Here is a 14,300-nt window from a genome sequence, read left to right on the forward strand (position 1 = left end):
GCTACAGATAAAGGTATGACGCAGGTTCTGCTACAAACAATGCAAGCTGGGGCAGAAGCTTCCAACAGTAGGTGGAGCCTGCAGAGGAAAGCATGGTCCAGCTGCACTGCAATCTATTTAGCAAGAAAATCACTAACAGACATATTAAACAACACCCCCATCCTCCCATACCTTCCAAACATACCTCAGTTTCACTCATCTCTCACCTTGACTCCCACACATTTTAGGCACCGAGGGTTAAGGAAGTTTCTTTTCCCCCCTTTATATCTGATATGCAATACTGCATTAACTATACTAGTTTCAGTTGTCCAATGAAGTGCGTCGGTCCTTTCTATACTTCACCACGTGACCACAGCAGTTCTAGCAACCCTCTCGCTGCCCACACTTACCGCACTACTGGCTGTGTTCCTCCTCCTCCACCTTTTCACCCATCCCCCATCAACTCTTGACCTGTTACATAGATTCTTAAACGTTTCAAAAATAATCATTTTTCCATTCCACAGATGGGTTATTTCCTTTTTATTGTTATTCAGAGCAATGCTTCACTTTCTGGTCCCAAGTTCATACCACGCATCTCAACTTCAAAAGTTTGACATCCGTTTAAGTGCCTCCCTCTGAGTTAACCCTTGACTTAGGTCCAACTTCTGCTGCTCGGCTGGACCACCTAACTGTTTGCAACCTCAGTGTCCCCTACCCCCCGCCAATCCCCTTCCAAATAATGCTAAATAGTCTTTCTTCCCCAAGAACCCAAGTTTTATCATGTAATGGTTTAATACCTCCTCTGTTGAAAGGGTACCTACAACCACAAAATGCGTGTATGTATGTATGGGCAACCTTCTTAGAAATCAACAGAACATGAAATGTAAAAATATGATCACTTCCTCAATATACTCACAAAGCTTGCTATTAAGTATGGCAACCCAGTCTAGCGAAAATTGGTACAGGTCTCAAATTAATTATAGTCAATACAAAAGAAAACACAAATTACATTATTTTTGAATGAGCATTTGGCCATATGCATAACTAAGCATCATAAAGTCAGATATATTACTTTGAACAAACATGTCCATTAAGATATGCATTTAATATTCCTGAACAGCAAAATAAACTAGTTAAGTAAATTCTAAATCATCAATTTCAGGATATGAAAATGTAACCATTTAAATGCTGATTATGAACCATAGCAACAACAAAATAAGAGTGAAAAAATGTTGGACACAACAGGTTTCCACATGGAACAAAATCACACTATTCCAAAGAGTTAACAATAATATGAAATAAATAATTCGGTAAGAGGGATAAGGCGTAGAAGGGATATTTCCCTCAACTATGAAAATGATTCATTTAAAATATATTTTTATGGCCACTTTCAGGGTATCAGATTTGTCTAAACAACAGAATTCCGACCTCGGTTGTCCACATGCAACCTGTTGTGCCTCCTGTGCGCAGTGTGTCCTGAAGATCACTGTCCGTCTGCCCTGGACACACTGTCACCCCGCTGTGATTCGCGGTCCCTCTTCTCCTGTCTACGCCCCTCATGTCCTCGACACCCAGGATTACACCGCAGATATGCCCATGCCTGGTATCCAGCATTTGTTTCAAGTAAAATTATGTAAAGATCTAGTCAAATAAGCAGACGAAACTCCAACAATAAATGTAGTAATTGATCCAAACTCACTAAATTTAAGACCAGTAATTTTGGTGTTCTAAATTCTGACAGGAATCTCCATAAGCAGGGTCTGTGTCTGAACGCTTAGCCCTTTCTACTCTTGAACGATGGGGTAGACATAGGGAACAGGGGCGGACTGACTGGAGAGGTTGAAGATTTTTAGGCTTTCCGTAATGAGTCTGCCTTCAAGTTAACAAGTTATCTCTCATCCCTAAATTTAGCTCACCATGATCATGAAACCCATTTATTGCAAAAAGACATCACTATGTAGGATAATCAACTTGACTTCAACAAAGGAGAACAAAAATACTTCCTGAGGAAAAGGGAGGCAATGCCATCAGATTGCACCGATGTAGTAGCACTGCCTGTTTATCTGTACATCATGGGGCACAAAGCAAATCCGTGACCCCAAATGCCTCCCTCTGACATGCTGGGACCCCTCACTGAACTTCTCAAATTTCTGCATAGTGTGGACTTTCAAATGATTAAACTGCATAAAAAAGTAAAGCTCTTTTAAGTAAAAGAATAACACGGTCAGACTTGGCCAAGACACATGAGGCATCATGGAATAATGGTAATACATTAGTGCTCACTCAAATCTAGTAAAACGGCAACTCCTCCACCAAAAAATGTACAAGAGTTTTACAATTAACTGGAAAAATACTTAAGTACATGCAAAATATTCATCCACAAAGCAATGCCAGTTAAATCTATGAAGTGTTCCTTTTGTGGATCACTTTATCAGAAACGATAGTAATCGCAATACCAAACCATGGTACTGAGGAACTGGCTTTCTGGTAATCTTTGATGGCAACAGTGCTTTATGATACTCTTAAGAAAGCCATGTAACCAAAACATTTAGGTCATACTGTCTGTACCCTGCAGCACCTAAGCGCATGCATCCCTACTGTAATTTAAGGTAACAAATACATCTTAAAAACATAGAGCTAACATTCTTAAAAGCATAACTAGGAAAAAACAAATACAGAAGTGATGTAACATCATGAATGCACTATCATTTATTCAATAAAAATGGTAACAAGAACTATGTAATAAAATTAAAATCATTCACACACAGTTAAAGAAAATAAGAGAATAAATTAGTTTAAAAGCAAGATGTTAACTACCTACATGTTCTCCAAAGAAAACGGGAAAAATAAATTTCAACCTCATGCTGTGGTTGAAACATGGGTACAGCATGTTTATGGTTTTTCCATGTTCCTCGGCTATTACTATCATGCTTTAGATTTTAATAATGAAAAGGACCCCTTTGTTAAAATGTCGTCACCACCACCTGTGTCCATGTAGGCCTGACTCACAGGGTCCTTGGGCCGCTCCCCCCCCCGAACCCCCCGGGCTCCCTGCCCTGCACTGCCAACCCCCGCACAGCCCCCTTGCTAACCCCGTTCCCTGACCACCTCCTGCAGGACTCACCACATCCCCACTGGCCTCACCGGTGTGTTCGCATCTTTGCATGCGGTTTCCTCAAGACACGGATCAGCCAGCATTTCCTTCTAAAAGGCAGTATTTTAGTTTCTGGCTGCCATTCTACCTGCTATGGTAATGTCAGTACAATCACTGACCATATGCAAATCAGTGGGCACAGCTGTGTGCCCATCAACTTTTATTCACAAAAACAGGCGGTGAGTGGTCAGGTCCCTACCACCCCTGCCCTGAAAGAACCCCAGCAACTATTTCCATTTACAGAAAACTAGCATTTGAGAATCAGAAAATTACACGGTGCTACTTGCGTATCATAAGGTATGATTTACATAATATTACTTAGGAACTTGTAAGAGTGTGTTACCTGTTCTGAGGAACTAAAAAATTCCTGTGAAGAAGAGACACTTGTGCACACTTAGGCATTTAAGAATGCCCTTTCTCTTGGATTAAATAGGAGCTATGATCACATTCCACTGAAATCAATTCCACTGTCTTATACTCACGTCTAGGCAATCGCTGAAGAAGCTGGAAAATAACGTAGCAGGGGAGGATTTTTCTTTAAAAAAAATTCTCCTGTCTTTTAAAACTTAAATGGTGGCCATCAACAGGACTAATAACTTGAGCTGAGAAACATTTAAAAACACACATAAAGAAAAACCTAGACGAAAACTCAGATATCACCCCGCTGCTTCTGTTTCTCAAAGCATATTTAAACACTTTGGATGCAGGACATTCCCGTCTTAAAATATGTCACAAAGGATAAACTAACCATTAAATCAGAATCCAATTATGAACAGCTTTTTTCTAAAAATGTAAGCAACACAGAGACAGACTGAAAATAAATCTACAGCACATTGAAAAATCATAAAGTCTTTATTATATTGTCAGCTGATTGAAATACACTGATGAAAACAAAAAGTGAGAAAAAGACACACCAAAAGAATTAGTAAATAAGCTTTTGAAAATGTTTAGCTTTTTATTTGCTAATGAATGTGATGTATACTTATAATTCAGAAGGCACAAATTAAAATAACTAATGCAGGACAAAGCACATTGTAACTGGCACTCCATTTTTCAAGGCAGTAAAGATATAAATATTTTGTATACAATTTAGAAAATGTATCTTAAGCTCATATTTCTTGATTTGCACATCTGGACATCTGAGGAAATAATTGTTTTATGCAATGCAATTTTCTGCGATCAGCAGAAAAAATAAAGTCTCTTACCAAAAAAATTCTAAAACATTCATTAGCAGGATATTTAGCAGCCATTTATAATGATTTTTCGTACGAAGTTGAAATCAATATAAATTAAATATGAAAACTACCTAAAAAAGCATGCACCACAGTGAAATGGAATACAGAAACATGACAAAAATGTCAGTGCAAGAGTACTAAGGTACTGCTTTTACTTTTCTAGATTCCTGCAAGGAACTTTCGGGATGAAGCTCTTAAAGGAAACAGCGTCTTTTCACACAGCCTCAATAATTAAGTGACCTCCAGAAAACCTCATTCTTTAAGGATTTCTGTTCTCCTGATCACGGCTGCGTCACCTCTAACCTGGTTTTTTGCTTGAATCAGCTACCTGGGATGTCCCAAGGCTGCTTTAACCACCTCGGGGTGTCTCAGCTAGGAAAGCCTGCCTCAGTTCCGCCTGGAAGTCCACCACAGGTGCTTGCTGCTGCTGGGAGCGCCGGGGGTACAGCTGACACCTGTGAGAAGAGCACAACATGCATCCATGAAAGATGCTCGCCCACACAGGGAGCAGGGAAGGCAGGCAGAGACCCTTACGTGTATGGGGATCCCCATTCAGGGTTAGTGCATGACATGACCTTACACAGAAACTGTAAAAACAGAAAATGGGAGACTCTGCATACAGGAAATTCAGGGGTGCCTACCCACCTGGGAGATACTACCAAGAAAGTAAAAAAAATAAAACGGTAGCTTTTCCTGTGGAAATACCATCAGAGCCGCACACTCACAACTTGCTTTCTGATCCTGTCATCTGGAACAAGCCTTACCCCTAGGGAGGGCCAAGGGGCATTTGCTAACACTGCCACAGAGAAGTACCAGGGTCTGGACTGCTGAGGCTCTCAAGCTAAGTAAACCAACCGTGTATTAGCAGGAAATTCCAGATAAAAGCCCTCAACATATCCCTATGGGTCAGGAATCTGGCAATGAATCTCATCCTGAGGACATGAAAGAGATGCTGCTTGTAAGACAAGCATGAAAAAAGTAATTTGCCAGCAAGCCTGACCCTGTTGGTAAGTACATACGTACATACGTACACACACAGGAATATTCAATAGCATTTAGGTTGCAATGAAATGTTTTCCAGTACTTTCTATAGTTTGTAAGTGCTTTTAACATATTAGATAATAAAGAATTAGGCTGGACTTGGTCCATGGTTCCTGGGAGATAACCTTTAACCCCATGAATTCTCCAGCCCTGGCTGGGTAGCTCGGTGAATTAGAGCATCACTCCCTTTCACCAAGGTTATGGGTTTGATCCCCAGTCATGGCACACAGAAGCAGCAATCTAGAAAAGCATCAACATCAGTAAGTGAAACAACAAATTGATGTTTCTTTCTTCTGGTGTCTGAAAAAAACCCAGTAAAAATAAAAATGGTCTTAAAGGTAAAATAAACCCATGACTTTACCAAGTGATGGGAATATCTGTTATTCATGGCGGCCCCCATCATATCCGAGTTAATGGAAATAAGGTGACTGAGGGGAGCAGCTGGCCAGGCCACAAAGAGCAACCAGGTGGCTCGAAGGCTGAGGCTGAACCCGAGCTCCTTTGAAGGGATGGGCCTGGAATCAAGGGTCCTGTTATGAAGGACTATGCTCTTCACCTGCCAAGCCCTAAGGGTCAGAAATGAATTTCTCACGCCTTTAAACTTTCCCTCACCTCCACTGCATGATTAGATCTTTACCTTGGCAATCTCCACTTCAATCCTTTCATTCCAAAACAGAAAACCCATGAGGTTTTAAAAAGAGTTGTAGCTTCCCCTCCCCAATTTCTTCTTCTTGAAACTTATTATAATGTAGTACCTCTTGGGTTTAACCTGAAACCCAACTGTTGACTAATATTAAGACTGAGGAACTGAGACTCATTTCATATAGCATTTACTTTACGGAATGCAGAGCATATATTCATAAAGACATTTTAAGGGGGGACATAAGACAGATTCAGAAAACTCTCCAGCCCTACCTCCAATTTCTCTCAAACTCAGAATACATCACGAAATAGGGAAGACATTCCCCAGGCCCAAAGAACAAGAGCTAATTGGGTGTTGTACCTACTGGCAGACGGAATACCATCAATTTTAGGGTATAATCAATGGCCTTCTATTAGCACTGTTGTTAGTCTATGGGTTTTCCTGTCTGCAGACTGCTTTGGGATTTGTTTCGATGCCCCATAGGATAAAGACTCTAAAAAAACTTACGTGCGATAGAATCTTCACCCATTAACAAAAGATCCTTCCCCATAAGACACCCCAACCATACCTCCACGACAATCTCTAAGCCACTTCAAGATATTTTTTAGAGATTCTGGGAGGGAGGTGGGACTTTTTAAAACTTTGAGGTTACTGAAGACTGGAAGGAAAATGCTATTACAATGTTAAAGAAAACTGAAAGGCAAATAGTGTAAGGACCAATTATATAAATTATTCAGTTTTGTTTTCTATTTGTGTAATGGGATACTAATAGCAACCCTTTATTGGTCTTCAGAATGGGCACCCACACCATTCCTCAGGAACACTGATTCTAAGTACCTACGGTTTGGAAAAAGACAGGGATTATGAGGAAAATGCACACTCAAACTGTAATGATTAAGTGTCCCAATCCAGAGAGGACACTGAGCACATGCACCATTACAGAGAGCCTAGGAAACATCAACACCGCTTACCCATTCCTGTAACTACTCTTTACACTACTTCCCCAACTGAAACCTCTCCTCAGAGACCCTCCTCCAATTCAGCACCCTGTATGTGCAGTAATAGACACTGGGTCATGAAAATGAAGTTAGTTCTTGTTCTTGAAATCAACAGGTTTCAGGGTTCCACATACCTGGACAAGGAGGCAATACCTAAAAGGCTGAAACAAGATGTGATGACGTCACCTGTCCACATAGATGCTGCACAGCATGGAGGATCTAACAAAATTTAACAGATATGATGGAACCTTCACCCCCTATCAAAAGACCTCCCCCAATGGACTGCGCTACAAAACCTCCCCCACAGTAACTACCTCAAGGTGTCTCTAGGGATTGGGGGCACTGGCACTTTTTAAAACTCTGAAGTTACAAAAGGGTAGAGAGGAAAAACACATTACCATTGAAAGAAAACAGGCAAATATGCAATTATAAAGGATAAGTTATATAAAATATTCAATATTCATTCACACTATACTGTTTTTCAAAGTAATTTCTTAAATGAAAATAAAGAATAAACTAAGAAATATAAACAAGGTTAAGAAATATAAACAAGGTAAATATGGTACAATGGGGAAATATTAAGCCTCATCATTTAAAATGTGCAAGTGTATTTTAAGTCTTCACATATAATGAGCAAATAAAAATAAGACACAATAGCTATGTAGTTATCATAAAAGATTTAAGCAAAATAAAATGCAACTATTAATAGCTAACAAATTTTCATATTGAATGCTCATCTTTTTTTTTTAATCAGCTAAGAAATTAAAAAAACTAAGCTATTTATACTTATCAATTATGTTATAACATCACCCATACTCTGCAAATTTGTAAAATAAATAAGGGGGACGTAAATGCATTGACAGAGAAAGACCCAAGGCAGTTACAGAAAATCTTACGTATGAAAACTAGTCACAAATGGCCGCCCCTGTGTGTGTGGCAGGTGCGTGTGCTGAAGCTGCAGTGCGCACAAGAACGCAGAGGAGATGAGAGCAGACAGGGCACAGGACCTGAGGGTCATCGCGGGATGGAAGAACAGACTGGTGAACACTTAGAAGTGGCTGTTACTTTTGTTACTTCAGAATTGTGTTTTACAAAGGGCCTTTAAGGGAAAAAATGCTACCACATAGCTACTGTTACAATCTGTTACAATGACAAAATGCTTCAATGTATACTCAGTATCAGATTAAAACTGCTCCTGTACTTTCCATTAAACCTCCCTTCTGAAATCCTAAATGTTATAGTGTGTATGAGGGTCTGTCCAGAATAAAAGTATGTAGAAGAATACAGAATTTTATAAAGATAAAAGCTACCTACACATGTGTGGAAAAAAGAAAATACATTTTACTACAATTTTAATGAAAGTTACAACATAATTTATCAGGATTTCATTGCTTTTAATGCCACATCATCTGTATTTTATGGATGGATCCTGGACCCCCACTGAACAGCTTTGTTACAAACTGAAGGAGGACTTTAATCCCAACTGCTCTTTACCCGAGACGCACTCACTCTTGGTTGCTCAGGGAGGCCGTCCTCCGGCGTTTGACCTGGACTTCCACCTCGGGTACGTGCTGTTCCGTGGTCCTTCTCAAGTGTAAGCGGTCCCTGGAGCAGAAAAAGGGGGTTGTTTGATGTAATTCACCATTTACTTGAAGGTCAAATTTACAGCTCTACTTAATAGAAGAAATTTTTTTAAATACCCATAATCTAATTAATACAATATACAGTGATGTCATTTACATCTCAGTAAAATTGGAAAAACACAAATTAAATGTTAGGTCTTTGTCCCCCAGTAGCCAGATTCTATCCTAACACCACACACCTCCCAAAGGCCCCTGAACATCAAAAACACCTGGGGGAAAAATATCGGAAAATTAAGCAAAAACAAAATAACATGTCTGCTTTTATTCACATGTAGATATAAATCTATATGCTGTTTATGTAAATACAGACGTACTACACATACCTAAGTACCTGTGGAAAAAATAGGTAAGCTCATTTGAGAAATTACTTGAAAAATATTTTGTTAGAATAGTTTTAAAAAAGCATGAAGTTTAAATTATAAAATGTCTACTTAAGCAATCTCCTGTACAATCGCTGCTTTCTTAGGATTTGTAAAAAAAAATAAAAAAGAAATTAAATAAATAAAAATGAAGCATGGGGGGAGGGGGAGAAAGAAAAGAAACCCCAGCTGGCGCCATGTTAGGAGTCGGGAGCGGACCACAAAATGGCGGCTGCAGGGACCTGGGCGTGGAACCCGCCACCTGAGCCATTCCTGTTAGACACCGCAGGAGCCCCCCAAAAACTGAACTTTAGAAATACTAATTCAGAAAGAACTTTAAGGCCTTTTACAGAAGTCAGTAAGGGTAACACGTCAAAGGCAGAATTCAAATTCCCTGAACTCTATTTTAAAATTCATGCTAGATTGTGCAAAGTAACCCAGATGAAGAGTTTCCCAATGATCCCAAATAAACTCTATTATTGCTTAAAAAATTGATGGTCTACTCAAGCAGTAACAAAGATCTCTTTTTAAAAAATCACATATATTATCTCTTTAAAAGATAAAAACCTATACTCTAGAAAATGGTTCCTCCTTATACTCAATAGCTGTTAAATTCATTAACTGATTTCACCAAAAGTAACAAGATGACTCTCCTTCAAAGAACACTATTAAGAAAGTGAAAAAAAAAATTCCAGCAGAATGGAAGAAAATATTTGCAAGTAATAGAGCTGATGAAAATCTAGTATCCTGAGTACGTACTCTTACCACTCAACAAAACAACAAAGCTCAATTTAAAAAGGTAAAAAACTGCTTCAAAAGATGTACAAATTTCCATGGGCACAAAAAAGATGCTCTAGATCACAGTCATTGGAGAAATGCCAATCAAAACTTCAAAAACACACCACTTCACACCTCATTAGGAGGAAGTGAAGGAATTGCCAGTGGGAATGTAAACTGCAATGTTAGTGGAGTAGTTAATATTTAACCCAGTAATTCCACTCCTGCTAGATGGTGTGAAATAAAAACCATGTATCTGCGTGTGAATGTGCCTAGCAGCATTACTCCTAATAGCAAAACATGGGAATAACGCCAAGTACCTCAACTGATTAATACACAAAACGTGGTATGGTACATCCATACAATGGAATGTCGTTCAGCGGTAGAAGGAATGAAGGACTTGATTCATGCAACAAGTTTCAAATACAGGGCGGGCAACAAGACGATTTCAATTTTTATACAAATAAGTAACAATACAAGAATAAATTGGTTCGGGTACTCACCCCATATACTTATTAATATAATACAATAAAAAGGCGCTATCATATACCACTGACTATGACTCATCTAAGCACCGTTCGGAACACCATTTCGAAAAAACTTCAGTTCCTTTACCCATTCACATCAGTTGCTCAGTAAGCAAAGGTGTGAGTTAAAACAAAGAAAAGAACTGGAGTGCAAAAATACTCCCTTTTCTAAATCTACTTTTTAAAAGCTACATTAAGAAATCATGTATGAGCAATATCATTTTTAAAATATTGAAATGTGTTCTAAATACATACAAACATGCATTTATAACCTTGACTGCATTCACTACTCAAAAACCAACATTTCAGAAAATTAAATATTTAAAGGAAAAAATATTTTCACATACACAATAATAATTTTGTTTCAAAATCACTTCATTTAAAAAAATTATCTGGCAATACACCAAAAAGCTAAGTGGTAAGATCACACAATGGTTTCCCTAACTGTCTAATATTCTACCAAATATTTAATATCCCTTACACCCCTCAGAAAAACAATAAATTTCAACTACTAAAATCTCAATTAACAGGAGCCCTGGCTGGTGTGGCTCAGTGGAGACTGGGTGCCGGCCTGAGACCGCCGGTTCAAGTCCCAGTCAGGGCTCACGCCTGGGTTGTGCGCCAGGCCCCCACTGGGGGGCGCGCAAGAGGCAACCACACTTCGTTGTTTCTCCTCTTTCTCCCGCCATTACCCTCTTTCTACATGTAAATTAAAACCTTTTAAAAAATTAAAAAGAAAAAGACAAAGTAAGCTAATCCCAGTCTGCAGATTTTCCCACAAACATGAGAAAATCAGTTTCTCCAAACACAGAGCCAGTGGAGTCGCCCAGGAGAATCTGGGCCAGCAGCACTGAGGACCCAGTAGACAAAAGAGCTGCCCTGCCGACCTCGCTGACCAGGGAAGGAGGCCCCGCCACTCACTCTTACTCAGGCGGCCTTGCCCGGGGCCTCCAAGGGGAAGACACACAATAGACTGACAATAGAGTCGTAATTGCCCGTTAAAGACAGGAGATCAAATCCTCACTGTCCCTGCCACGTTGAGGCAGCACTCAAACCCTGCTTCCTTCACGGATTCTTCCTAAAGCCAAGTACTGTATTAACCACCTCAATAAATATTAAAAATTAGAAAATAACTAAGTTGCAGTATTCAGTGTCAGCGAAAGATTAACATAAAGAGGACTTAACATCCTATGTGAAATTTGTTAAAAATCTGCACATTATGAAGATGGAGGGGGAGGACCAAAGAAAGTGTAACCACATACGCGGAAATATTTTTGCAATAGAAATATTCAGACAGGCCAGGGAGACCAAGACAATGCAGGACAAACCCCCAAATCACCAGGCAGCGCCCGCCTTGGACAAAGTCTTTTCAGGTCCCCGCGCCACAAAATGGCGGACCCGCCGCCCGCCGAGGGGCCCGCGGCGCGCAGGCGACTCCAAAGTGCAACCCCTTTCCGCAGTTTTGTGGCACAACCAAGGAAAATATGCGCAAATCAGAAGAACCACAAGATTCCCGAGTCCTGCTATTTTTCAAACTCTACAACAAAGCTTTCCAAGACCTTGGCTTATGTTTGTCTTAATTATGTTCCAACTGAGCACAAGGAAAGATGAGAAAAGAGTTAAAAAAAAGAGCAGCACATCAGAATCCTGCAAAGAAATAAAAATCTTTAAAAATGCACTTCCCCAATCAAAACTGTAATACACAACAGGAATAGTTACTTTGTTCATTATCCTTTCTCATCAAGTTTTCATAGTACCTCCAACTTCAAAACTAGACCATAAATTTAAAAATCCAATTACAAATATCAGTCCCCAAATCCCATGCACACCCAGACCTGTAGCCTTCCCTCCACTTCTCCGATTGTTACTCTCCGTGAGCCCTGTTCCCAATTTAATAAAAACGGTCTATAAGGCGACGTCGTTAACAGAATGTCCAAAGATTAAGAAATTTTACCATTTTAAAGGTGACACATTTGTGCAATCACAAAATCTGGAAGGTAGAAATACTTACAAAAAGTTAGAAAAAAAGCAGGTATCTAAAGAGTTACTAAATCCACTTTGATTATGGACAACCCAAGGAAAACCTACAAAAGTAAAAAGGCAGGCCTTTCTGGGGAGTCAGAAGAACAGATTTAAAGTCTGCTGTACCAGTGATGGAGGCCGCTTTAGCAACGCAGGATGGCCTCCCCTTTCTCTGCCTCCCGACCGCCTCTCCCGGGTCGGGCCCCGAACCCCAGAGGCGCCCCCTGCGCCAAGCCTGGGCCTCACGGCCTCCCGCTCTCCACCAAGCACCGAGGGGAGGGGAGGGGCGGCCGCATGGCCGCAGCGCAGCGCTCGAAGGCCCCTTGTGTCCCCTCCCCCAACTGCGGCTCCCCAGGGCAGGGGCAGCCCTCGTGACAGACAGGTGAGGGGAGTGGCTGCCAGCCCCTCCAGGTAGAGGCCCCGCACGCCCCCTCCCCCCGTGCGATCGCCCCACTACGGCGCATGCGCCTGCGCACCTCGACGCCCGCGACCCTGCAGCAAAGACGAGGGGAGGGGGCAACCACCCCCACGGGCCCGCCCCTGCTGCGCAGCACTGCGCCAGGGGGCGGAGGCTGGAGCCTTCTTGCCGCGCAGGGGCGCGCGCCGCCCCTCCCCCACTGCAGCACGGCGAGTGGGGGCGGGGACCCCCGGCCCGCGCGCCTGCGCGCCCCGCACGGCTGCGGCAGCGGCCATCTTGGCGGAGCCGCACAAAGGCTGGAGTGAGACCCGGGCCCGCGCGCGCCCAGCTGCCCGCCACACCTCATTCCGAAGGCGGGCAGGAGCCGCTCCACGGTGCCGCCTCCCGACCACGGCACACACTCCGCACACGCGCAGCAGGCGCTGCACGTTCTTTCCCCATCTCACGCCACAGGCACAAAGCCAGGGAAGTGAACGGTTTACAACCATCCCTGCAGCCGAGGGCGGGGCACAGAATCCCCACGGCGCGCTAAGTCTCGGCTGCTGCTCCCCGCAGACAATCGAACATTCCCTTTCTTCCAAGTGACGTCAGCGGACCGCAGAACGCGCCACTGTAGACCCCGGCACCGCCCTGCCCTCGCGCCCCTCTGCCACAACGGGGCGACCACCGCACGGATCCCCAACCATCCCCCGGCCACACAGCTCCGTCGCTGCCGCTCTGGCCACACCGCCCACCACATTCATATTCACCACACCACACACCACACACAGTCGCCACACCACCCCCCAACACCACCGCCAGGCAGTCTCCCCACTTCCCACTACCACCACAGCCACTGCGGTCAACCTCGTGCCGTCCGTAAACCGCGGCGGTGGCCTCTGGAGACCGCCAAACCACTGGCGCGGCCCCCCTCCCGACCGAGTTCTTTGTGAACAGCCCACGCTCCGCCCCCTCACACCACCACGGATGCCCCACCCTGCAGCCCCCTCCCCGCCACTGCCGACGCCCCCTCCCGCCCGCCCCCCCCCCGGGGTACCATGCTGCCTAACACGGCTTCGCCCTCCGTTCGCCCTCCGCCTTTGCGGTGACTCGACCCCCCCCCAACCATGGCCTCGGGTCTCAAGGACAAAGGGCCACCCCTGTGAAGACCGAACAGGAGGCAGCAGGACGGTGCAGACGGGCCAGAACACCTCCCGGTGCGGACAGGGCACGGTCTAGATGCACAGCCGAGCCCCGCGCCTCCCTAGGCGGCCCCGCCACTCTCCCAGAACAAAGGCCCTGAAGTCCCGGATTCCCCGTAGATACGCCACGCTCCAGATTGTGCAACCTTGGCGTATCCGCCGTAAGCACGACTGCGCCCCGGGCACGGCGAGGGAAGCTCCCCGCACCGCTGACCTGGCCCGCTCCATCGCGCCGCTGCGGCTCCTCACACCACGTCAGGCATCGCCGGCGGCCGCTCCAGTCTGCGCTGGCCCCCGCCGCTGCAGCGCCAACTAATCGCCCG

General features: G+C 43.5%; 1 protein-coding gene across 1 annotated transcript; it reads right to left on the reverse strand.

The window, feature by feature from the left end:
• Positions 1-4,687: 4,687 nt before the first annotated feature.
• Positions 4,688-14,300, reverse strand: SNURF (SNRPN upstream open reading frame). Its single transcript, XM_054561977.1, has 3 exons — positions 14,192-14,300; positions 8,560-8,655; positions 4,688-4,823 (listed from the first exon to the last, which is right to left on the reverse strand). Exons 1-3 carry the CDS (start codon positions 14,203-14,205, stop codon positions 4,718-4,720), a joined length of 216 nt encoding a protein of 71 aa, XP_054417952.1. The 5' UTR covers positions 14,206-14,300; the 3' UTR covers positions 4,688-4,717.

This window comes from Pteronotus mesoamericanus, unplaced genomic scaffold (genome assembly GCF_021234165.1).
Source record: "Pteronotus mesoamericanus isolate MK-2021 breed Mesoamerican mustached bat unplaced genomic scaffold, CSHL_Meso_final scaffold_582, whole genome shotgun sequence".
Classification (NCBI taxonomy): domain Eukaryota; kingdom Metazoa; phylum Chordata; class Mammalia; order Chiroptera; family Mormoopidae; genus Pteronotus; species Pteronotus mesoamericanus.